Raw genomic sequence first — 25048 nt, forward strand, 5'->3', positions numbered from 1 at the left:
ACGGATTACTGTCAAAAAAAACCCCCAAAAAACGGTACATTTTTTAATATTTACGTTAAAATTCTGGCCACATAGCTGCCACTTTTCTTTTTTTTCTTTTCTTTTTTTTTTTACAGTAAAATATACTGTTGTTTTTATTGCATTACTGTAAATTGAAAACATTTCAGTATCCCTTGTATTTTAACAGGAAAATTCTGGCAATTTAACTACAAGGTTTTTGGTTTTTTTAACCATACAACTGTACAGTTATCTTTACAGTGCATTACTGTAAATGGAAAAGCGGTAGCAAAGTTATTTTACCGTAAAATTTGGGCGATAAAACTGACCGTTTTACCGTAAAATCTACGATGTTGTTTTTACAGTGCATTACTGTAAATTGAAAAACTGTACCACTTTTATTTTTACGTTAAAATTGTGCCGACTAAACTGCCACTTTTGTTATCGTAACATCTGTGGTCGTTGTTTTTAAAGTACATTACGGTAAATGTAAAATCTGTACCACTCAGCCAGTTTTTTTTTTGTTTGTTTGTTTTTTAACTGTAAAATCTACGTTTTTTGTTTTTACAGTGCATTAGTGTAAATTTAAAAAACAGCACCACTTTTATTTTTACGATAAAATTCCGTCTGTTAAGCTCCCACTTTTCTTTTTGTTTTCTTTTTTTTTTTTTACCGTAAAACATAATTTTGTTATTTTAACAGTGCATTACTGTAAATTGAAAAACAAAGCAATACAACTTATTATTGTTTTACAATAGAATATACTCTTGTTATTAAATTGCCTTACTGTAAATGGAAAACGGTAGCTAAATTGTTTTACTGTAAAATGTGGGCAGTTTTATACTAAAATCGAAGGTTTTTTGTTTTTACAGTGGCATTACTGTAAATAAAAAAGCTGTACCAATTTGAAATTTAGGTTAAAAAGTTTGCACTAAGATGCCACTTTTTGAGCGTATATCTGAGGTCAGCGTTTTTACTGTGCATTGCTATAAAACGGTAGCACTGTCGTTTGAACTGTAAAATTCTGTAAAAACCTTTTTACGGTAAAATCTGCTGTTTTTAAAGTGTACTGGGGGCGGCGTGGCGAAGTTGGTAGAGTGGCCGTGCCAGCGATCGGAGGGTTGCTGGTTACTGGGGTTCAATCCCCACCTTCTACCATCCTAGTCATGTCCGTTGTGTCCTTGGGCAAGACACTTCACCCTTGCTCCTGATGGCTGCTGGTTAGCGCCTTGCATGGCAGCTCCTGCCATCAGTGTGTGAATGTGTGTGTGAATGGGTGAATGTGGAAATACTGTCAAAGCCCTTTGAGTACCTTGAAGGTAGAAAAGCGCCATACAAGTATAACCCATTCATCATTTATCATTTACTGTAAATGGGAAAGCGCTACCACTGTTATTTTTAATACCTTTTTACCGTACAAACATACAGTTATTTTTACAGTGCATTACTGTAAACTGGAATAACAGTAACACATGAAATTAAATTATGGAATGGATTAAGCAAAGCAATCAAACAATGTACTAATATAATCCACTTCAAGAAACTCTTCAAACTTAAAGTGTTTACAAAGTACAAAGAAGAAGAACCATGATAAACATTCTGAAATTATTTCATCCATCCATCCGTTCATTTTCCTAAATAATCTTACTCATCTCACCATATGAAATGTAACTTACTTCACAGAGTATTATTCATTTATTTTTATGTAGTATATTGTGAATAAATTGAGAACAGGAAGTGAACAAATGTTTTAGCAACTGTTATATAAAAGAAAAGGGGTAGGATTAAATAAGCTCTGCTTCTTACTACTCCTTTTCGAACGTGTTGAAAAGAGAAAGCTGGAAATTGTGATGTATCATGTTGTATGCATGCATGTTCAAAATAAACTCAAACTCATTTATTTTTACGGTAAAATTCTGGCAACTGAGGCAACAGTTTTTTTTACTGTAAAATATATGAATGTTTTTTACAGTGAATTACCGTAAATTGTAAAAAAAAAAAAAAAAATCTTAAAAATCTGGTGACTGAGCAGATTTTTTTTTTTTACTGTTAAAATCGACGGTCAATGTTTTTACAGTGATTTACCATAAATTAAAAATGGTAAAAATGTTATTCAGACTGTTAAATATACATTACTTGTACCTTTTGTTATTTGGGAATATTTTTTATTTTAAAAAAAATTTATTCATCCATGCTTAAAATAATTTGTCCAAAATTTTTTTGTTTTTCATCTTTTAATTTACGAATTAATGTTTGTATGATTATCCACAATTTTGGATAATTATTATAAAAATATATGTCCATCCATGCTTAAAATAATTTTTCCAAAAAGTTTTTTTTGTTTACCATGAATTGATTAACGTGGACCCCGACTTAAACAAGTTGAAAAACTTATTCGGGTGTTACCATTTAGTGGTCAATTGTACGGAATATGTACTGTACTGTGCAATCTACTAATAAAAGTTTCAATCAATCAAAAAAAAAAAAACATTTTTATTTTTATGGTAAAATTCAGGCAACTGAGGCAACAGTTTTTTGACTCTAAAATATATTAATGTTTTTACTGTGAATTACTGTAAATTGTAAAAAAAAATAAAAAAAATGTTCTTACAAATCTGATGACTGGGCCGATATTTATTTTACCGTTAAAATCGACGGTCATTGTTTTTACAGTGATTTACCGTAAATTAAAAATGGTACAAATGTTATTCAGACTGTTGAATATACTTTACTTGTATCTTTTGTTATTTAGGAATATTTTTTATTTTAAAAAAAAAGTATTCATCCATGCTTAAAACAGTTTGTCCAAAAAGTTTTTGTTTTTCATCTTTTAATTTAAGAATTAATGTTTGTATGATTATCCACAATTTTGGATAATTATTATAAAAATATATGTCCATCCATGCTTAAAATAATTTGTCCAAAAAGTTTTTTTTGTTTACCATGAATTGATTAACGTGGACCCCGACTTAAACAAGTTGAAAAACTTATTCGGGTGTTACCATTTAGTGGTCAATTGTACGGAATATGTACTGTACTGTGCAATCTACTCATAAAAGTTTCAATCAATCAAAAAAAAAAACATTTTTATTTTTATGGTAAAATTCGGGCAACTGAGGCAACAGTTTTTTTACTCTAAAATATATGAATGTTTTTACTGTGAATTACTGTAAATTGTAAAAAAAACAAAAAAAAATTCTTACAAATCTGATGACTGGGCCGATATTTCTTTTACCGTTAAAATCGACGGTCATTGTTTTTACAGTGATTTACCGTAAATTAAAAATGGTACAAATGTTATTCAGACTGTTGAATATACTTTACTTGTATCTTTTGTTATTTGGGAATATTTTTTATTTTAAAAAAAAATGTATTCATACATGCTTAAAATAATTTGTCCAAAAAATGTTTGTTTTTCATCTTTTAATTTACGAATTAATGTTTGTATGATTATCCACAATTTGGGATAATTATTTTAAAAATATATGTCATTTTTATAAAGAAAAGTAATCTGCGTATTCCGTCCCTTTTGTGGCAAAGCCTGCACTGTTACCATGGATACCGCGAAGCCCTCTCACACCGGATGTAGTTTGAGACCCAAGCAGCACAACTTCCGGTTTGAACAGTTAGCCTACGAAGCTAATAAAAGCCTCTGACAGTTTCATTTCACCGAACATCTCGGACACGTATTCCGTGATAAAATGTCCCGGGGCTCAAGTGCGGGTTTTGACCGACACATTACCATCTTCTCTCCCGAGGGAAGGCTCTATCAAGTCGGTTAGTATTTGCATTGTTTCAGACAAAAAGCCGGCTCGGAGGTTGTCATGTTTGCTAGATAGCTAAATGCTATGTCACGCTTCGCGCTTTACGCCACTAACAGCTGCTAAATAACAAATATACTATTATTATATGTGCATATAAACACCACTTGTGCTATCACGGTTACGTTTGGGCAACTTTGCAGATCCTAATGTAATTAAAAGCTAACCAGTTCGATAAGCTAGTGAGTTTAGTTAGCACTTTAGCATGCCTGCCATCAAATGTAATTAATTGCTCTCACCTGGTTTGTATAAACATGCTGCTCTAATATCAATTAATAAACACATTTTTCATTCAGTTTTGAGTCCCATGACAAGGGCTACATGCGTTTTGGAAGAAAGTGAAAGTGAAAGTGGATGGAGGGTTTTAATGCAGGGGTGCCCAAACTTTTTCCGCTGACGGGCACAGACTGACAAATGCAAGGATGCCAAGGCCATTTGAGAAGTTTTCAACTTCAAAAGCAGTACATTATAGATTTTTTTTTAAAGAAGTAGAAAATGCAATTTCGGTTGAATGTTGTGAAAAAATTGCTGAAAAGCCGAATTGAAATGCTAACAGTTAGCACTCTGCCTAGGTAGCATCAAGTAACAAAAAATGTGGGCAAAAGGAGCCAAAAAAGCTGGCATGCTAACAGTACTATGCTAACAATAACACTTAAAACTAGCATTAGTGAAATACCAAAATATATGACACTCAGGTGTTGTTAAGTTAGACAAGCTAGCATGCTAATGTTAGCCTGTTAAAGCGCTAACTGTATCATGCGTTTTGATTGATTGATTGAGACTTTTATTAGTAGGTTGCACAGTGAAGTACATATTCCGTACAATTGACCACTAAATGGTAACACCCGAATAAGTTTTTCAACTTGTTTAAGTCGGGGTCCACTTAAATTGATTCATGATACAGATATATACTATCATATATACTATCATCATAATACAGTCATCATAAAAGATAATCACATTGAATTATTTACATTATTTACAATCAGGGGTGTGGAGGGGGGGCATAAGAAAAAGTATCTGCATTTGATTGTTTACATTTGATTATTAGCAATCCGGGGAGGGTGTTAGTTTAGGGTTGTAGCTGCCTGGAGGTGAACTTTTATTGCGGTTTTGAAGGAGGATAGAGATGCCCTTTCTTTTATACCTGTTGGGAGCGCATTCCACATTGATGTGGCATAGAAAGAGAATGAGTTAAGACCTTTGTTAGTTCGGAATCTGGGTTTAACGTGGTTAGTGGAGCTCCCCCTGGTGTTGTGGTTATGGCGGTCATTTACGTTAAGGAAGTAGTTTGACATGTACTTCGGTATCAGGGAGGTGTAGTGGATTTTATAGACTAGGCTCAGTGCAAGTTGTTTAACCCTGTCCTCCACCTTGAGCCAGCCCACTTTGGAGAAGTGGATAGGAGTGAGGTGGGATCTGGGGTGGAGGTCTAGAAGTAACCTGACTAGCTTGTTCTGAGATGTTTGGAGTTTAGATTTGAGGGTTTTGGAGGTGCTAGGGTACCAGGAGGTGCATGCGTAATCGAAAAAGGGTTGAACGAGAGTTCCCGCCAGAATCCTCATGGTGCTTTTGTTGACCAGAGAGGAGATTCTGTAGAGAAATCTCGCTCGTTGGTCTAAAGCAGGGGTGTCAAACTCAAATACAGAGTGGGCCAAAATTTAAAACTGAACAAAGCTGCGGGCCAAGGTTGAACAAATTAACATTTTAATAGGGACCCAAACAAGTTTTGCATTGAATATTGAACAAGCAAGGCTTATATAACTTTATAGTGACATGCAAAATCGAGTTTCAAATAATAATAATAATTAAAAGATATCAATGGCATATCAAATACAATTTAAATAAAAATTGAATGCCTCTTTTCTATTTGCAGCCTTCTGAGGTAAATATCAACATTAACTTTTTCCACAGGCTAATAAATTTGAAAATAAATGAATGAATAAACCAACCATTCAGGACTTTAAACTGCTCAGTTTGCAACACACTGATCTAATCTGATGTGCCCAAGCCAGATAACTGGCATATTTTCTTGGATGCTAGTTCATTAATGTCGGGGCTTAGGCTTTGAGCTGAGGCAACCTTCATTATCGAACAAAGGTGTTCATCAGTCATTATATCTCGTAGTCCACCCGGATCACAGTCTTGGGGGCGTGCCTTAAAGGCACTGCCTTTAACGTCCTCTACGAGCTGTCGTCACGTCCGCTTTTCATCCATTCTAACAACGTGCCGGCCCAGTCACAGGATATATGCGGCTTCTGTACGCACACACGTGAATGCAACGCACACTTGATCAACAGCGATACACGTTACACTGAGGGTGGCCGTATGAACAACTTTAACACTGTTAGAAATATGCGCCACACTGTGAATCCACACCAAACAAGAATGACAAACACATTTCGGGAGAACATCCGCACCGTAACACAACAGAACAAATACCCAGAACCCTTTGCAGTACTAACTCTTCCGGGACGCTACAAAATACACCCCCGCTACCACCAAACCCCGCCCCTGGCCCCCCTTCCCCCACACACACACACACACACCTTGTAGCGTCCCGGAAGAGTTAGTGCTGCAAAGGATTCTGGGCATTTTTTCTGTTGTGTTTATGTTGTGTTACGGTGCGGATGTTCTCCCGAAATGTCCTTGTCATTCTTGTTTGGTGTGGGTTCACAGTGAGGCGTGTATTTCTAACAGTGTTAAAGTTGTTTATACTGACCTGTATGGCTGTTGATCAAGTATGCATGACATTCCCTTGTGTGTGCGTGCACAAGCCACACATATTATGTGACTGGGCCAGCACTCGTTGGACTGGATGAAAAGCGGACGTGACGATTTTCGGGAGGGGCACTGACATTTGGGAGTCTCCCGGTAGGGTTGGGAAATATGAGAATTAGCGGTGAATGCGGTGTTACCGCGGCACCGCCGCTGTATGTAATCGGCGGGCCAGCTCTAGTGTTAATTTGATATCGCCTCAAGGGCCAATTTTGGCCTGCGGGCCAGAGTTTGACACCCATGGTCTAAGGTAACAAACGATATTACTCTGGAGATGTGTAGCTGAAATAAATAGTTTAAAATGCTGGCATGTTAATGTTAGTATGCACCAAGTACCAAAATATGACCGAGGTCTTTACCTACAAAATTAGCTTAAAAGAAAGCTATCATATTACCGTTAACATGCCAACAGGTAGCTTTAATCAAGTAACACCATTTTTGACTTTGAGGTCAATACATACAAAATTAATTTTAAAAAAAATAAAAAATTAACATACTTACATTAACATGCTAAAAACACGTTGGCCAGTTAGCGTGAAGTAACTAAAAATATAAGCAAAATGAGCTAAAAAAAAAAAAAAAAAGCATGTTAACAGTACTATGCTAACAATAACATGCTTACAGTTAGCATTAGTACAATACTAAATAATATGATACTCAGGTGTATGTATACCTGTTAAATCAGCTAAAAAAACAGCATGCTAGAGTGATAACTGTAACATGTGTTAAGTACAAAATTGTACACCCTTGAGGTTGAAAAATGTGTTAAAAATGCAAGCATGTTAATGTTGGCATGCACCAAGAACCAAAAATATGACTGAGGTCTATACCTACAAAATTAGCCTAAAAAAGTTGCCATATTAACCATAACATGCTAACGGGTAGCATTTGTCAAGTAACACAATATCTGACGCTGAGATGTATACCTGCAAAATAAACTGGCATGCTAATGTTAGCTTGTTAAAGTGCTAACTGTAACATGTGTTCAAAGTACCAAAATATACTATTCTTGAGATGCGTATCTGGAAAAAATGACTTTAAAATGCTAGCATGCTAATGTTAGTATGCACCAAGTATGAACTATACATACAAAATTAGTATAAAAAATAAAGCTAGCATTCTCACAGTTAGCACGCTGGCCAGATAGCGTTAAGTAAGCAAACTATCAGCAAAATGAGCTGAAAAAGCTTGCATGCTAAGCTTAGCTTGTTAAAGTGCTAACTGTAACATGCGTCCAAAATACCAAAATATATTACTTTTGAGATGCGTATCTAAAAAATGTCTTAAAAAAGCTAGCATTACAATGTTAACATGTAGCATTAGTTAAATACCCAAATATATACCTGTATAAATCAGTTTAAAAAACCAGGATGTTAATGTTAGCATGCATTAAGTACCAACATATAATACTCTTGAGGTTGAAAAATGTGTTTAAAATGCTAGTATGCTAATGTTAGCATGCACTAAGTACCAACATGTGATTGAGGTGTTTACCTACAAAATTTGCTTAAAAAAAGTTAGCATACAGGTAGCATTCGTCAAGTAACAAAATATTTGACGCTGAGTTGTATACCTGCAAAATTAACAAAGAAAAGCCAGCATGCTTAATATTAGAATGCTAACCATTGTGCCGTGGGTTTCAGATGTACATTTTAATGTCGTAACTGGTCCGCTAAAGTACAATTAAATACCTCCTGCAACATTATTGAAACCAATGTTGATTTGTGTTGTCAGATCCTGGAACTGTGATGACTAAATAAACTTGAATTTTGTTATTATCTAAATCAAATCTAACCCCTGGAAAAAATAACTTTCTGACAAATTTCCCCCATCTTGTCTCCTTTCAGAGTATGCTTTCAAGGCTATAAATCAAGGCGGACTAACATCAGTCGCCGTACGAGGGAAGGACTGTGCAGTTGTGGTTACACAGAAAAAAGTACCGGTGAGTAGATGAGATTAGTTTGCACTTCCCAGCCTGAAAGTCTGCACAGATAAAACATGTCGGACTTTTAAGATAAGAGTAGGAAAGAAGTCTGCACACGAGATGTTGTGGTCAGCATGTCGGCCTCACAGCCTCATGTTTGTGGATGTCAACATTCTGCTGTACTAAAAGTAGAATACATGTAAATAAACCAGTGTTAGATTGTAGTAATAAAACAAGCAACACAATTTAAAATTACAGCATAAGGGTAAAAAGCAAGGGTGTCAAAGTCATTTTTATTGGGGGCGACATCACTATTATGGCTGCCCTCAGAGGGCCACATGTAACGGTGAATATAAATGTGCAATAGCCTCGTTATCTAATCCATTATTATTAGGGATGTCCGATAATGGCTTTTTGCCGATATCCGATATTCCGATATTGTCCAACTCTTTAATTACCGATACCAATATCAACCGATATATGCAGTCGTGGAATTAACACATTATTATGCCTAATTTGGACAACCATGTATGGTGAAGATAAGGTACTTTTTTTAAACAATAATAAAATAAGATAACTAAATTAAACACATTTTCTTGAATAAAAAAGAAAGTAAAACAATATAAAAACAGTTACATAGAAACTAGTAATTAATGAAAATGAGTAAAATTAACTGTTAAAGGTTAGTACTATTAGTGGACCAGCAGCACGCACAATCATGTGTGCTTACGGACTGTATCCCTTGCAGACTGTATTGATATATATTTATATATAATGTAGGAACCAGAATATTGATAACAGAAAGAAATGGGGGGAGGGAGGTTTTTTGGGTTGGTGCACTAATTGTAAGTGTATCTTGTGTTTTTTATGTTGATTTAATAAAAAAATAAAAAATAAAAAAACGATACAGATAATAAAAAAACCGATACCGATCATTTCCGATATTAGATTTTAACGCATTTATCGGCCGATAATATCGGCAGGCCGATATTATCAGACATCCCTAATTATTATTATTATTATTATTATTATATTACATATTTGGGGTGCTAACTGTTTTTTATTGTTATATTTTTTACAGATTGATGGATAACTTGCTTTGAAATCCGAAGTCCAGATGACAAGCAGATGTTTAAACAGGCCACATAGATGACGTGGTGGGCCACATAAAATGATTTGGCGAGCCACTTTAAAAAGACGTGTGTAAAATTACGTAAAATGCCATGGTAAAACTATGGGGCCGGGCCTCGTTAAAAATTAAATGGCTGTTCACAATAAAATGATATGGCTGGACACATTAGAATGATTTGACGGGGCGCACTAAAATGTTGTGGCGGGGCACGTTAAAATAATGGAAAGTGGCCACATTAAAAGGAAGTGGCAGTCCACGATAAAATTAGGTGACAGGGCATGTCAAAATGATATGGCGGGGCACATTAAAATGTTGTGGCGGGCCACATTAAATGAAGTGACAAGCCAATTTAAATGACGTGGCAGGGTGCGTTTAAATGATGGAAGTGGCCACATTTAGAGGAAGTGGCAGTCCATGATAAAATTAGGTGACGGGGCATGTTAAAATGATATGGCGGGCCGCATTAAATGATGTGGTGTGGCACGTTAAAATAATGGAACGGGCCACATTTAAAGGAAGTGGCAGTCCCCGATAAAATGAGGTGACAGGGCATGTTAAAATGATATGGCGGGCGTCCTTAAATGATGTGGTGTGGCACGTTAAATGAAGTGACAAGCCACATTAAAGGATGTGGCGGTGTGCGTTTAAATGATGGAACGGGCCACATTTAGAGGAAGTGGCAGTCCATGATAAAATGAGGTGACATGGTATGTTAAAATGATATGGCAGGCGGCCTTAAAGGATGTGGCGTGGCATGTTAAAATGTTGTGGCGGACCATGGTAAATGAAGTGACAAGCCACATTAAATGAAGTGGCGGGGTGTGTTTAAATGTTGGAACGGGACACATTTAGAGGAAGTGGCAGTCCACGATAAAATGAGGTGACAGGGCATGTTAAAATGATATGGCGGGCGTCCTTAAATGATGTGGCGTGGCACGTTAAATGAAGTGACAAGCCACATTAAAGGATGTGGCGGGGTGCGTTTAAATGATGGAACGGGCCACATTTGGAGGAAGTGGCAGTCCATGATAAAATGAGGTGACAGGGCATGTTAAAATGATATGGCGGGCGGCCTTAAATTATATGGTGTGGCATGTTAAAATGTTGTGGCGGGCCACGGTAAATGAAGTGACAAGCCACATTAAATGATGTGGCGGGGTGCGTTTAAATGATGGAACGGGCCACATTTAGAGGAAGTGGCAGTCCATGATAAAATGAGGTGACAGGGCATGTTAAAATGATATGGCGGGCGGCCTTAAATGATATGGTGTGGCATGTTAAAATGTTGTGGCGGGCCACGGTAAATGAAGTGACAAGCCACATTAAATGATGTGGCGGGGTGTGTTTAAATGTTGGAACGGGACACATTTAGAGGAAGTGGCAGTCCATGATAAAATGAGGTGACAGGGCATGTTAAAATGATATGGCGGGCCGCATTAAATTATGTGGCGTGGCACGTTAAAATAATGGAACGGGCCACATTTAAAGAATGTGGCAGTCCCCGATAAAATGAGGTGACAGGGCATGTTAAAATTATATGGCGGGTGGCCGTAAGTGATGTGGCGTGGCACGTTAAAATGTTGTGGCGGGCTACGGTAAATGAAGTGACAAGCCACATTAAATGATGTGGCGGGGTGCGTTTAAATGATGGAACGGGCCACATTTAGAGGAAGTGACAGTCCACGATAAATGAGGTGACAGGCGGCCTTAAATGATGTGGCGTGGCACGTTAAAATGTTGCTGCGAGCCAAGTTAAAATGATGTGACGGGGTGCGTTAAAATGATGAGGTGGCGCATGTTAAGGTGTTGTGGCGGGCAAACTTAAATCGCGTTAAAATTATGTGACGTGCCACATTATGCCCTTTTAAAATAATGGGTCTGGCCACTTTAAAAAGTCGCGGGCTGCGTTAAGTGTTGTGGTGTAGCACGTTAAATGATGTAGCTGGCCACATTAAATGTTGTGGCGGGGCATGTTAAATTGTTCTGGCTGGCCACGTTAAGTGATGTGGCATGACATGTCAAAATGATGTGGCGGACTAAATTTGTCCCCAAGGCTTTGAGTTTGACACCAGTGGTTTAATGTAGGCCCTGTCTACATTAAGCCGGATAACTCCTTAAACGAATATTAATTTAGCCTAAGCCCTGTGTCAGCCACATTAACCCATTGTTTAAGGTCCCCCTCCTTGGATAATTTTTTAAACGGGTAAGTGCGGCGTGTATTCTTTGAATCTCCGGCTCTTACAAACTGAGTTCGGAGAGGAAGTGACGCCAGAAAGACCGCGCCCCACACAGGAAGTGACGTCAGAAAGAACGCGCCACAGCCAGCTTCATAACAGACGCTTGTGGAAATCCCACACGAATACCTTTTTAAAAGGAATAAACTTGCGATTGCCGCTATTTGGGATACAACACATCTCAGACAGCAACATAGCAACGTTGAGCAACGGTTTTGGATAAGGCCTGGAAGAACGGCAGCCTGGTGGGATATGTTTGTCAACTAGTGTGTTGTGCCAACGGAATCGCAAGAGAATTTTCAAATGTCCGGGTCAGCTCTGATTTTACTTAGGTGTACAGCTCTAGTAATGGGTACATTCGCACCCACCTGCATAAATGTACTTCAAAATGTAACAATCAAAATAAATATGACTTTTTTTTTGTTTACTAGGGCATGTATATATAATATGCATTAGTTTGACCATTTAAAATCAACGATAATATAAAGGAGATGCTTGGAAATAGCATAAAAATGCCCCAAAACTTGGAAAAACGCGATTCATAACGTTACTTATTGGTGTAACCATCATGAGCGTTCGGTTCAGGTATATTTCTTTTATATTTTGATAAATCATCATATTTATGTATTACTAAATTTAAATAGGTATTGACCAATCTTTAAGCTGTGTGTATTTGATTTCAGTTTGCTTTTGACATCTTATTTAGAATTGTGGTTGAAACTTTTACAACCTTGTGTTGCGCTCATGATGGCGTAACCAAACTAGATTTCATTTAATGATCTTATTTTGAATATTTATTCCCTTTTTTACATTTAGTATATTTAATTATTCATTTATAAACATTGAATACATTTCAAATATCAATAAAATGCAATTGCCTTCATCTTATAGGGTAATGTTTAGTTACACCAAGTCATGAGCGTAACACTAAGCTTCATCACTTTGACTGGTGGTGTTTTATGCTTTTTTCTTTTTGGAACATCAGTGTTTCCCACACATTCATTTATTTGTGGCGGCCCGCCACGATAGAATTAAGGCCGCCAGAAAAAAATGTTTGTTTATTTTTTTTAATTTTATTTTATTTATTTATTTTTATTTTTGTTGTGTTTCCTGTCAAGCTTCTCAGGCAAATCATATAGTTGATGTAGATGCCCATATCGGCTGTTCAGATTTACTTTACAAAAGAGAAGTGTAGGATCAAGATTTTTGGAGCTCTTTGTTCAGTGGATCAGATGTTTGATGAAGCTTTGTGTCTATCTACCACCACTACTGTTTTCTGTTTATTTGTTACTGACTGTGGCAGGACACCTCTGCCTCTGTTTCACTTTATGTTGCTGGTAAATAATATGGTTGTAGTAGTAGGCTAAAGTTAAATTATTTAGTATGCACTAATTAAAGGGGCAGAGCTTTAAGAGACATTTTAGCTTTTATATTTTTATAAGATATATTTTTTGTAAGAACCACAATTAATAAATATATTTCAGTGAATAACTTATTGTTCAAATCTGTATATAAATATGTACATAAAGTTTTGTAATTATATTGTAGAATGGATGGATGGATGGATGGATGGACGTTTCAAACAAAACTGTTATTATCAATTAGTAAGTATACATTTTTTAGCCTTTTTAGAGAAAATCATATCATTGTAGTATATTATGAAAATTACTCGATGATGTCATGTGACCACGCCCATAGCCACGCCCCCACCGCCACAGGTATCTTGGCAGTTTATGGGAAACACTGAACATGTACTATACATATAATACAATAAAGTCCCATATAAAATTATGTTTCTAGCAATACTTTAATTTTGCCTTTGAAAGTAACACTCCAATGTCCATTAGTGGAGCTGTACACTGAGCGAAAAACTTTGTCCATTTGTCGAAGGGAAGACAACAAGTATGCAGGCTCCCGTGGACGACTACGGAAAGCAGCGAATGCATTTGGACTGGCAAAGCAGACTATCAGTTATTGTCTGCGGTGCATGTCGAGCGATTACTCAACGTCTAGTTTTGTACTCCATGATTATTTTGAAGCCATGAAGTGGTTGCGGCCGTCAAGTACGACCGCCAATTTCAGCCTACAAGCACAGTGTCCTGACCAGATATCTAGATCTCTCGATTGATTGTTGTAAAATGTTATTTATCACGTTGTTTACTTTCACACGTCCATTAAAGATATGATTAATGTATGATGTCTCAGGTGTGATTCACTACAATAGTCTAACAGCTGCTGAGGGTGAGGCAAGCAAGGTTTACTGTTAAAAGAAATGTGGCAATAGGCTACATTGAAACAGGGTAAGAATACACTTCCAGGTCAGCGGTAACTATGACGCGCACATTTTTTTCCCGCACATGCGTACTAGGTCGAGTTGCGCCGGCAGACGGCGGGGTGAGGGGGTCTTAAACTGTGGCATTGTGTGTGTGGATAAGGTTAGGTGGGATATAGCCTGAATAACCTTAGCCGGCTTAGTGTAGAAGGGGCCCAACACAGATGTGTCTTCAAATATACACTACCGTTCAAAAGTTTGGTGTCACCGAAACAATTTTGTGGAATAGCCTTCATTTCTAAGAACAAGAATAGACTGTCGAGTTTCAGATGAAAGTTCTCTTTTTCTGGCCATTTTGAGCGTTTAATTGACCCCACAAATGTGATGCTCCAGAAACTCAATCTGCTCAAAGGAAGGTCAGTTTTGTAGCTTCTGTAACGAGCTAAACTGTTTTCAGATGTGTGAACATGATTGCACAAGGGTTTTCTAATCATCAATTAGCCTTCTGAGCCAATGAGCAAACACATTGTACCATTAGAACACTGGAGTGATAGTTGCTGGAAATGGGCCTCTATACACCTATGTAGATATTGCACCAAAAACCAGACATTTGCAGCTAGAATAGTCATTTACCACATTAGCAATGTATAGAGTGTATTTCTTTAAAGTTAAGACTAGTTTAAAGTTATCTTCGTTGAAAAGTACAGTGCTTTTCCTTCAAAAATAAGGACATTTCAATGTGACCCCAAACTTTTGAACGGTAGTGTATGTATAACATGTTTTAACCTTGAAAAAAGCCCATGTTTCATAGGCTAATGTTCTCCTGCCAACAGGACAAGCTCCTGGATTCCAACACAGTGTCCCACCTTTTCAGAATCACAGACAATATTGGATGTGTCATGTCTGGAATGACAGGTAAACTACACTGCAAAAACTGAAATCTAAGTAAGATTAAATATCTCAAATAAGGGTGATATTTGCTTATTTTCTGTCTGATAAGATAATTCTTCTCACTAAGCAGATTTTATGTTAGCGTGTTTTACTTGTTTCAAGTGTTTTGGTCCTAAATGATCTCAGTAAGATATTAGGGCTTGAGATTGTATGACCTATATTGAGTAAAACATGCTTGAAACTAGAATATCAACTGTTGCAAAGCTGTGTCATCAACACTCACGAGTATAAAACTACTTTTTTAAAGTAATCATTTCTTATTTCATGCATGAAATAAAAAATATATTTACGAATATTTTTCAACATATTGAGAAAAAAGGTCTCTCTTTTTTTTTCTACCAAGAAAAGTGCACTTGTTATTAGTGAGAATATACTTATTTTAAGGGGTTCATTGAGGTTAGCTAATTTTACTTGTTTTGGAAAGTCTTGACAAGCCAAATTTTCTTGTTCTATTGGCAGATAATTTTCCTTAGTTCAAGTAAAATACCCCTCTTTTTGTTTTTCTTCTTGTTTTTGAACACTAACTTTTTGCAGTGCATACTATACAGCATGTTTTTACAGCTAAATATGTTTGTGTCATTTATATCAACTGTTGCAAAGCTGTGTCATCAACACTCACAAGTATAAAACTACTTTTTCAAAGTAATCATTTCTTATTTCAAGCATGAAATAAAAAATCATGACTTTGACACAATTGTGTCTCATAATTAAAACAGATGACAGCCAAATGGACTTTGCTGTTTTATTTTCAATGAAACAATAGGAAATACGTACTCCTATTGTAGTACAGTTGTTATTAGTGAGAATATACTTATTTTAAGGTGTTTTTGGGTTCATTGAGGTTAGCTAATTTTACTTGTTTTGGAAAGTCTTAACAAGCCAAATTGTCTTGTTCTATTGGCAGATAATTTTGCTTAGTTCAAATAAAATACCCCTATTTTTTGTTTTTTTTTATTCTTGTTTTTGAACACTGACTTTTGATGCTGACAAATAAATGTGTGTTAGCAAAACATTTTTCTCCCAACATTTTCTACCCCAACACCCCTAGAGAGCATTTACTGTAGGTCCTCACGCGGCTTATAAAAAGTCTTATACACTTTGATAATGAAGGAAACAAAACGTTTGAAAATTTGCAAATAAATGCTTGTTTATACCTTGTTCTTTCGTTTTATACTTTTCTGCACTCCATATTGGTCTTGAATTGTAGCTTCCTCAACCCAAACGCTGCGAAACTCCACCCTGAACTAAGCGTCTCAGCATTGTTTCAGTTCATCACAGCGTGTGACGTTATCCAAAGGATTCCAACTAATGCCCCTCTTCTTTCCAACAACACCTTCGGCAGCCGACAGCCGCTCCCAGGTTCAGCGCGCACGCTACGAGGCGGCGAATTGGCAGTACAAGTACGGTTACGAGATCCCGGTGGACATGCTGGTTAAACGCATCGCAGACATCTCCCAAGTCTACACACAGAACGCCGAGATGCGACCACTGGGCTGCTGTGAGTATTCTGACATATTGTCCTCTGACTCGCAAGGTTTTATTCCATGGACAAAAGTCTGTTAAGGACACCTATTTGAATAAAAACACCTCAATAAAATAGGCCTCAGCATGGTCTGGTACGTCCAAACTTCATTCATTGAGGGCCACACACTGAATAATCAAAGCATGCAAGGGACATTTTGATAGTTTTAATTTTCAAAACCAAGACAATATATAGTTGTTTTTTTAACCTTTAGAACGCCCCTCAGGGAAGGGTCTCCGTCATAAAAATGTTAAAAATAAGTCATAGATAATTTTTTTATTGTCAACACTTATACATTTTTAGATAAACTTCAGATCTATCTTTCACTGTTTTATTATTATTTTTAATGTTTTATGCACTTTTTGTTAAAGAAAACCCATTTTTTTAGGACAAAAACACAAAATTAATAATTGGAGCCTTAAATAGGTCAATAACATTCATTTTGATTCATTAAGCTCCCAAGCTCTGGAACGGCTTACCTTTGAGTGTTAGACAAGCCTCCTCTCTTCCTGTTTTTAAATCGCTCTTAAAAACATACTTTTATTCCATGGCTTTTAACACTGAGTGATCTCCATCCTGCTATGGCGTCCCACAATGCACCTGCTGTGAACCTGTTTTTATGTTTTATTTATTTATTTATTTATTTTTTATCGTGCTCCGTTTGTGTTGTGGTGTGCTTGCTCGTTTCTCTTGTGTTATCTTTTAACCTGCCCATTGTACAGCACTTCGGCTACCCCTGTGGTAAATTTTAAATGTGCTTTATAAATAAAGTTGATTTGATTTGATTAATATATTTTCAGCACTGACAGTTAAAAAAAATCCCACTCAAATTTTAAAGGGTCAAAGTGTTAAAAATAAACCATACATTATTTTTTATTTATGTACTTTCAACGCTTAGATCTCAAGATCAACTTTAGATCTATCCGTTGATTATAATTTATTACTTCTTTTTTTTTATTTAGCTTGTTTTATGCTCTTTTTGTCAAATAAAACTTAGTTTTTTATGACAGACTCATAAAATATGCAATATTTAACCCAAAGAATATTTCAAAGTGGTATATTTGATGTAAAGTAATTGGAGCCTTAGATAGCTTAATAATTCATAACAACATTCCTTTTGATTCATTATTATTTTTTTAGCAATGACACTTTTATAGAAAACAGCAGCATGCATGGCAGCTTTGTGTCATTAATGAACATTTTAACTTTTTTCTTTTTCTTTTTTTTTCTTTTTTCTGTATGCTCGTATTTATTGAAAAAACATTTTTTTTAGTTTTTAATAGTATTTTTAGGATGTGCTGCGGCCCGTTAAGAAATTAGCTGCGGGCAGCACTTTGGACACCTTTTCAGGTGTTATGAAATAATCCAAATCTATATTTTGATCAGCAAAAATAGATTTGAACAACCAAACAAAAAACACAAAAAGATAACACAAACTTATAATCGACGGATATATCTGAAGTTGATCTAGAGATTTAAGCGCTGAAAGTACAAAAATAATGTCTGTCTTATTTTTAACACTTTTATGAGTGGGGCCCCTTTGGATCCCTGAGAATTTTAGTGGATTTTTTTTTTTAACTCAGTTTAAAAAAAAAAAGTTAAATCAAAATCAATGTTGTTATTGATTATTTACCTCTTTTAGGCTCCAATTAATACACATTAAATATTCCACTTTGACTTATTTTTGGTGGAACATGCTGCATTTTTTGCCATAAAAAACAGGGTTTTCCTTAACAAAAAGGACATGAAAATATATTTTCTTTTTATTGACAGATACATTTGAAGTTGATCTAGAGATTTCAGCATTAAAAAACAATATATTATATGACTTACTTTTAACATTTTTATGACTGAGACCCTTTTGGGTCCTTTGGACCAAACTTGAGGGGAGCCCTAAAATGTAAAAAAAAATCCATATTATCTTGGTTTTGAAAATAGAAATATCAATAAGGCCCCCGCATGCTTTGATTTTTCAGTGTGCGGCCCGAAGTGGCAAAAGTTTGAACACCCCTCCTTTATTTGCAGTGCATTCTTGATAACAATCAACAATAAGAAGATGCACAAATGTGGACAATTACACATTTTATTCCCATTGTAACAGGAAGTAACAACCAATTATTAACCAATCAACAAAAAGTGTTTCAAGCTCCACCCTAACAAAACAATTTGTACAAACCAAGTTGGAAAAAGAAAAAAAAAAGTCAAATTTGTGCTCAAAACCTATAAACCAAAAAAAGCTGAGAAACGGCTGGTATCTACAAATACTTGTAAATTGAGGTACCACTGTACTACTAATAATAACATATTTTATTTATACACACCATTTGAATACATTTCAAAGTGCTACAATAAAAATGTGTTCAAAACAATGAAATCTTAGCCATGAAAATGGACTAAATACTAAGACTGAAGACTAAGACTAAAATGCATCAAAGGTTTTCTCAAAAAGAAAAATCCTTAGGTGAGCTTAGGAGATACCAGATCTGCATTTGTAAAACTGTTGAGTTGTAACACAAGTCAGCAGCTTCAAAAGGCCAAGAAAGAGTTGCAAGTAACTGATCAGGTTTATTGTAGCCGACACTGAAGATCTCAGCTTTAAAAAAAGCCTACAACGTGTGGAAGCATTCAGTGGTGTGGTACCCGCAGGTATGATCGTGATAGGCGTAGACGACGAGAGCGGCCCGCAGGTCTACAAATGTGACCCGGCAGGATACTATTGCGGCTTCAAAGCCACCGCCGCAGGAGTCAAGCAGACGGAAGCCACCAGTTTTCTGGAGAAGAAGGTGAAGAAGAAACTGGACTGGACCTTCGAGCAAACCATCGAGGTATACGTCTTAAGACCACCGCTTGCATGCCATGTAATTATTGCAAATTTATTAATAACTCCTCCTTTTTCCTGTGCCAGACGGGGATCTCCTGTCTGTCGACTGTTCTCTCCATCGACTTCAAGCCCTCTGAGCTGGAGGTGGGCGTGGTCACAACACAGGACCCCAAGTTCAGGTAAAAATGATGAGAGACAAAAAAAAGACTTTAGTTGCCATTTGAGGTTGATAGTTAAACAACTAGATGTGCAATGAGATGACATAATAATAAATAGACATTGTTGTTTATTTATTGCATTTGTAGCTGATATAACAGTTTTAGTCTATAAGGTCACACTTAAACTCAATACATTTCCACAATAGAGCTGGCAATCTTTGGGTACATCACGATTCACATTTGGGATGACGATTCCACTCAGAATCAATTCTTGATTCAACACGATTCTCGTAATATATTGGAATATAAATGATAATAATAGTTTCAAGTTTATTCACAATACCATAGAACAATTACAATAGTAGTGAATATTATTTAAAGATGTTGGTAAGTGAAAGGGTCCCCCATATAAGCTAGAACAGTGGTTCTCAACCTTTTTTCAGTGATGTACCCCCTGTGAACATTTTTTTAATTCAAGTACCCCCTAATCAGAGCAAAGCATTTTTGGTTGAAAAAAAGAGATAAAGAAGTAAAATACAGCACTATGTCATCAGTTTCTGATTTATTAAATTGTATAACAGTGCAAAATATTGCTCATTTGTAGTGGTATTTCTTGAACTATTTGGAAAAAAATATATAAAAATAACTAAAAACTTGTTGAAAAATAAACAAGTGATTCAATTGTAAATAAAGATTTCTACACATAGAAGTAATCATCAACTTAAAGTGCCCTCTTTGGGGATTGTAATAGAGATCCATCTGGATTCATGAACTTAATTCTAAACATTTCTTCACAAAAAAATAAATCTTTGACATCAATATTTATGGAACATGTCCAAAAAAAATCTAGCTGTCAACATTGAATATTGCATTGTTGCATTTCTTTTCACAGTTCTTTTTGACAGACATTTTAGTGAGGGTCAAACCATCATGGCATGGGGGAAACTCTGGCTTATGGTAATGAATGGAATACTTGATTTGATGTTCAGTTTATGAACTTACATTCATATTTTGTTGAAGTATTATTCAATAAATATATTTATAAAGGATTTTTGAATTGTTGCTATTTTTATAAAATTTAAAAAAAATCTCACGTACCCCTTGGCATACCTTCAAGTACCCCCAGGGGTACGCGTACCCCCATTTGAGAACCACTGAGCTAGAAGAAGCTTTTGACAGGGGGTCCAGAGGACAGTATATACATGGATTGATGAAACATGGTAGCAAGCACAACAACAACAAAAAATGCAACAACGCTATATGATAAACACAAGATAATAGTACTAAAGCATGCATATACATACACACATACATTCATTCGACCATGCAAAACCCAACAGTAGTCAACCCCACATGAGGCATTAGAGATAGGGGGTTAATAGGTAAGTTTTCAGTTTCTTTTTGAAGTTGGAGAATGGATACCGCATCTTGAGGCTCTCATTAAGCCGGTTCCAAATCGTTGGTCCCCTGCATACAACACTTCGAGCGGTACAAGCCAGTAGACGATGTTTACCTGATATCAGATCTAAGTTACGAGTGTTGTGGGCATGCTGGGGATGGTAGATAGGACAAGCTACAGAGCCTAAGATTCAGCCTGTGAATGACTTGATAGGTTAAACAAGCATTTTGATAAATATTGAACTCTGTCAGTCTTAAGAGATGATAATTATGGAATAGATGTCGAGTGGGGGCATTAAACTTGGACCATGACAGGGCCCGTATGATTTTCTTTTGCATGGATTCTAATTTGTGAAGGTAGGTAGGGAAGGTGTTACACCAGATAACATTACAGTAGTTTAGATGTGGTTCAACGAGAGTTTTATATAGGGTAAGTAGAGCATACAGAGGAAGATAATGACGAAGGTGAAAGAATAAGAATAACACCTTTTCAAAACAGGTTAATGGTCACAAAAGATCCTTTTGGCTTCTAACGTAGGACTTACATGCACAAACTCCAAAACGTAATTCAAAAATTGATTCTGAAAAAAAAAAAAAAATTGTTTTACTTTTCAAATCAATTCTTGAAAAGTATGGATCTCTTTAGAATTGGAATACCGGAAAAAAAATCGCATTTAGGATGTGACTTGCTTTTTTTTTCTGTACATTAGTATTTGGTATGAAAATGATAATAAAACCTTTTCAAACCGGATTACAAAAGTTATTCTTGGCTGCTGACATGCAATTTATATTTTATTCTTATATAATCAAATAAAAGAAAATTGAGCAACTCCAACCCAATCCCAGATTTACAACACTCAGGATAGAAAATTACAAAGCAATTAACAAGACATACAAGTACAATACTTATTCAATAGAGTACGAAAAAAGGACAACCAAAAATTATTAAAAACAACAGTGTCAATAATAATAATAATAATATCAATAAAAGTTTGTTTTTAGTCCTAAAATTTAATCTTAAAAAATATATACTTATTTAAATTTGCAGAACAAAAACATTTTATGTTATTTTTTTAATGGATTCTCGAAAAACTGTAATTTGGACGTGAATTTTTTATTTTTTAACACCTCTTATATTTATATATATTTTATTACATTTATAAAAATAATCAAAGCAACACTATCAATATAATAACATCAACAATAGTTTGTCTTTAATCCCAAAATGTATTCTTAAAAAAATTTATTTTTAAAATTTGCAGAACAAAAACCTTATTGTTTTCTTTAATAGATTCTGTAAAAAAATCAATTTGGTGAGAACCTTTTTTTTTTATATAAACACCCCTATTATTAACCTTCCAAAACATGCTCAACCAATCGTCTGCGGGTTAAAAGTAATTTGTGTAAATGAAGAAAAATAATTACACGTGTACACTGGAGTAGAGAGTTCCTGAATACATGTTTGACTGGAAAAGAAAAACAACAAAAACTGCATAAAGGCCCTGCGATTCGTGGGTGGCCTCTTTTTGCACGAGGAAGTGCATGTCAAATATATGAGATGTATTATTAAAATGTATTCAGAGTCGCTTCCTGCTCTTTCACCGATAAGAACATCATGGCAAATTTCCCATAATCTTGCCATTGGGCCCCGTGGCGTGGAGTGTTAGTGCTGGTGTTGTTACAGCACTAGTACTGCATCAAAGTTTACAAGTTTATGTTTCAACTTAAATGTATTTTTAGACATGTATCAAATTCAATTGAAACCGATTTAAGAAAGTCCAAAAATGGTTTTACATAAACGAAGTGTGAAAAATCGTACTTTCCGTATTTTGCGGACAATACATGTGTAAGCCACTCCCACAAATTAAAAAAATATATATATAATAATAATTTTCCCATATATTAGCAGAACTGGACTTTCAGCAGCAGATATATAAGTTTTGAAATGAGTTATTTAGACAAATATTTTGTAAATGTTTATTTACATACCTTAATTGTTTCCAAACAGTGTCTGTAACAAGGCAGTAAAACAGCTGATCAAACAAAACAGAAGTCATCGTCATGGACCCGCTAGCTGCGCAAGCTAGCTCTCCAATCAGCTAATCAGACTCAATAACTCCACGGTGACGTTTTAGGGAATTTACTGAGGAATTTGTGAAAGTGAAACAACACAAAACGAATGCCATTGTAAGTTAATAATCCTAACACAGACACTTGTAGACGGGTTAGCATATTAGCTAATGCTAACGACGCTAGCTTGTGTCAGAATAATTGTATCTAAGTTATCACAAAACATTGTGTTTCAATGAGTTCCCGGCGAGCAGACAAAAGCTGTCTTTGATCCTACCAAGCAGAAGGCTTGTAAAACTCCACTGTGACCTTTTCTTTGAACTGTTTTGTAACTAAAGGCGATGGCTGTTTGCGACCCCCCTCCCTTAGAAACAGCTGTTGCCATGTAATCAGGGAAAGTACAAATAAAAGAGGAGGCGTACAATCTTTTGTCAGAGCGTGGGATGACACTGTGTACAGTGTCTACGCGTTTCTCCTCAATTGAGCCAAATTGAATTCTGTCTCTGTTTAATTCCTTGCTTCTTTTCTTGTTTAATAGATGTCATCAGTGTTTGAACCTGACAGCTTGATTATATTACAATAGCACGTACAAATAGGCATGAAAGCACTCCTACAGACATCACACATGGGACGGTTTAATAAGTAAGAATTGTTTTAGTTATATTGGAAAACTTACAAACGTTGCTTGGAGTGATGAATGAATAATGCGTACGAGCAAAAACGCTATAGACGACTAGAAGACTGAACAACACTTCTACTTCCGGTTTAAACGGGAGGAATTCACATTTGCTCAGCAGCACCTGCAGTGAGCAAACTCGTCCAATAGCTGGCGCTACAGCACGAAAAAACAACACTCCTTTTCAGTGTCTTTGCATGTGTTTAGTGAAAATTATTTGGAAGAAGAAAAATCCACAAATTAGCTGGACCGTTTTATTAGCCGCGGGGTTCAATGCGTAGGAAAAAAGTAGCAACTTGTAGTCTGTAGTTTAGGGTACGTGTCAACCATCTTGCCTATACCCTGTAAAGTCCCAAGTGAGCTGGAGCCTGTCCTGCAACACCGTGGCCGGGTCCTCGGCCAATCACAGGGCATTGACAGAGTCGGCTGAGTGAACCACTACACTATCAGTGCTCATTAAAAAGAGCAGCATTCGTGTATACCTGTCCTGCATTGTCCCAGTCACTCACCTTTGTCCTCTCCCCAGGATTCTGACGGAGACAGAAGTGGACACTCACCTGATGGCCCTGGCAGAGCGGGACTGAGCCAGCAGGGAGAGAGTGCACATGTTGGTTTGCTGTACATTACACACACTGTTTAATTCAATAATAACAATTAAAAAAAACACATTTTGAAGTAAAATATCTTTCAATGTGTTTTATCGGTACACAGCACTCGATGGGTTTTATGTCGAAAGAAGTGGCGGCCGTGTAGCACACATCCGGTTTCATCACAGCTGCTTTCATGTGTCAAATTGGGAGCGTGAACTTCCTGTTTTAGCACACGGTCTGATCACATGACACATCTGACTTCGGAACAATGTTTAATCACTGTGGTTCGGTGCTCTGATGGGTTTTTATATTCCTTTATTTTGATACAGAGACACAAACCTAGTATGCTGCTGTTAGCATGATAGTTTTATTCAGCTCATTTTGCAGGTATATACATATATTTCTACATATATACCCATTATTAATGGTATAGCTCGGTTGGTAGAGTGGGCGTGCCAGCAACTTGAGGGTTCCAGGTTCGATCCCCTCTTCCGCCATCCTAGTCACTGCCGTTGTGTCCTTCGGCAAGACACTTTACCCACCTGCTCCCAGTGCCACCCACACTGGTTTAAATGTAACTTAGATATTGGGTTTCACTATGTAAGAGAGCTTTGAGTCACTAGAGAAAAGCGCTAAATAAATATAATTCACTTCACTTATTAATTATTTACTTTTTACTTTATAAATTATATCTCTAATCTGTA

The 25048-nt window shown here is 36.2% G+C and overlaps 1 protein-coding gene across 3 annotated transcripts in view; it reads left to right on the forward strand.

Annotated features, from left to right (window-relative positions):
- LOC133641148 (proteasome subunit alpha type-6) overlaps positions 1 to 24435 on the forward strand; it is an 88634-nt gene extending 64199 nt beyond the window's left edge. For 2 of the 3 annotated variants that reach the window (XM_062035038.1, XM_062035039.1), the window contains exons 7-12: positions 8444 to 8538; positions 14992 to 15073; positions 16452 to 16607; positions 19278 to 19456; positions 19537 to 19631; positions 24281 to 24435. In XM_062035038.1, coding sequence (XP_061891022.1) covers positions 8444 to 8538; positions 14992 to 15073; positions 16452 to 16607; positions 19278 to 19456; positions 19537 to 19631; positions 24281 to 24338 — 665 coding nt within the window. In that variant the 3' untranslated portion in view covers positions 24339 to 24435. Of the gene's footprint in view, positions 1 to 3587; positions 3775 to 8443; positions 8539 to 14991; positions 15074 to 16451; positions 16608 to 19277; positions 19457 to 19536; positions 19632 to 24280 lie in introns of those variants that run through there. The other variant, XM_062035040.1, reaches the window with a different exon arrangement.
- Positions 24436 to 25048: the final 613 nt, after the last annotated feature.

Source organism: Entelurus aequoreus, linkage group LG23 (assembly GCF_033978785.1).
Source record: "Entelurus aequoreus isolate RoL-2023_Sb linkage group LG23, RoL_Eaeq_v1.1, whole genome shotgun sequence".
NCBI lineage: Eukaryota > Metazoa > Chordata > Actinopteri > Syngnathiformes > Syngnathidae > Entelurus > Entelurus aequoreus.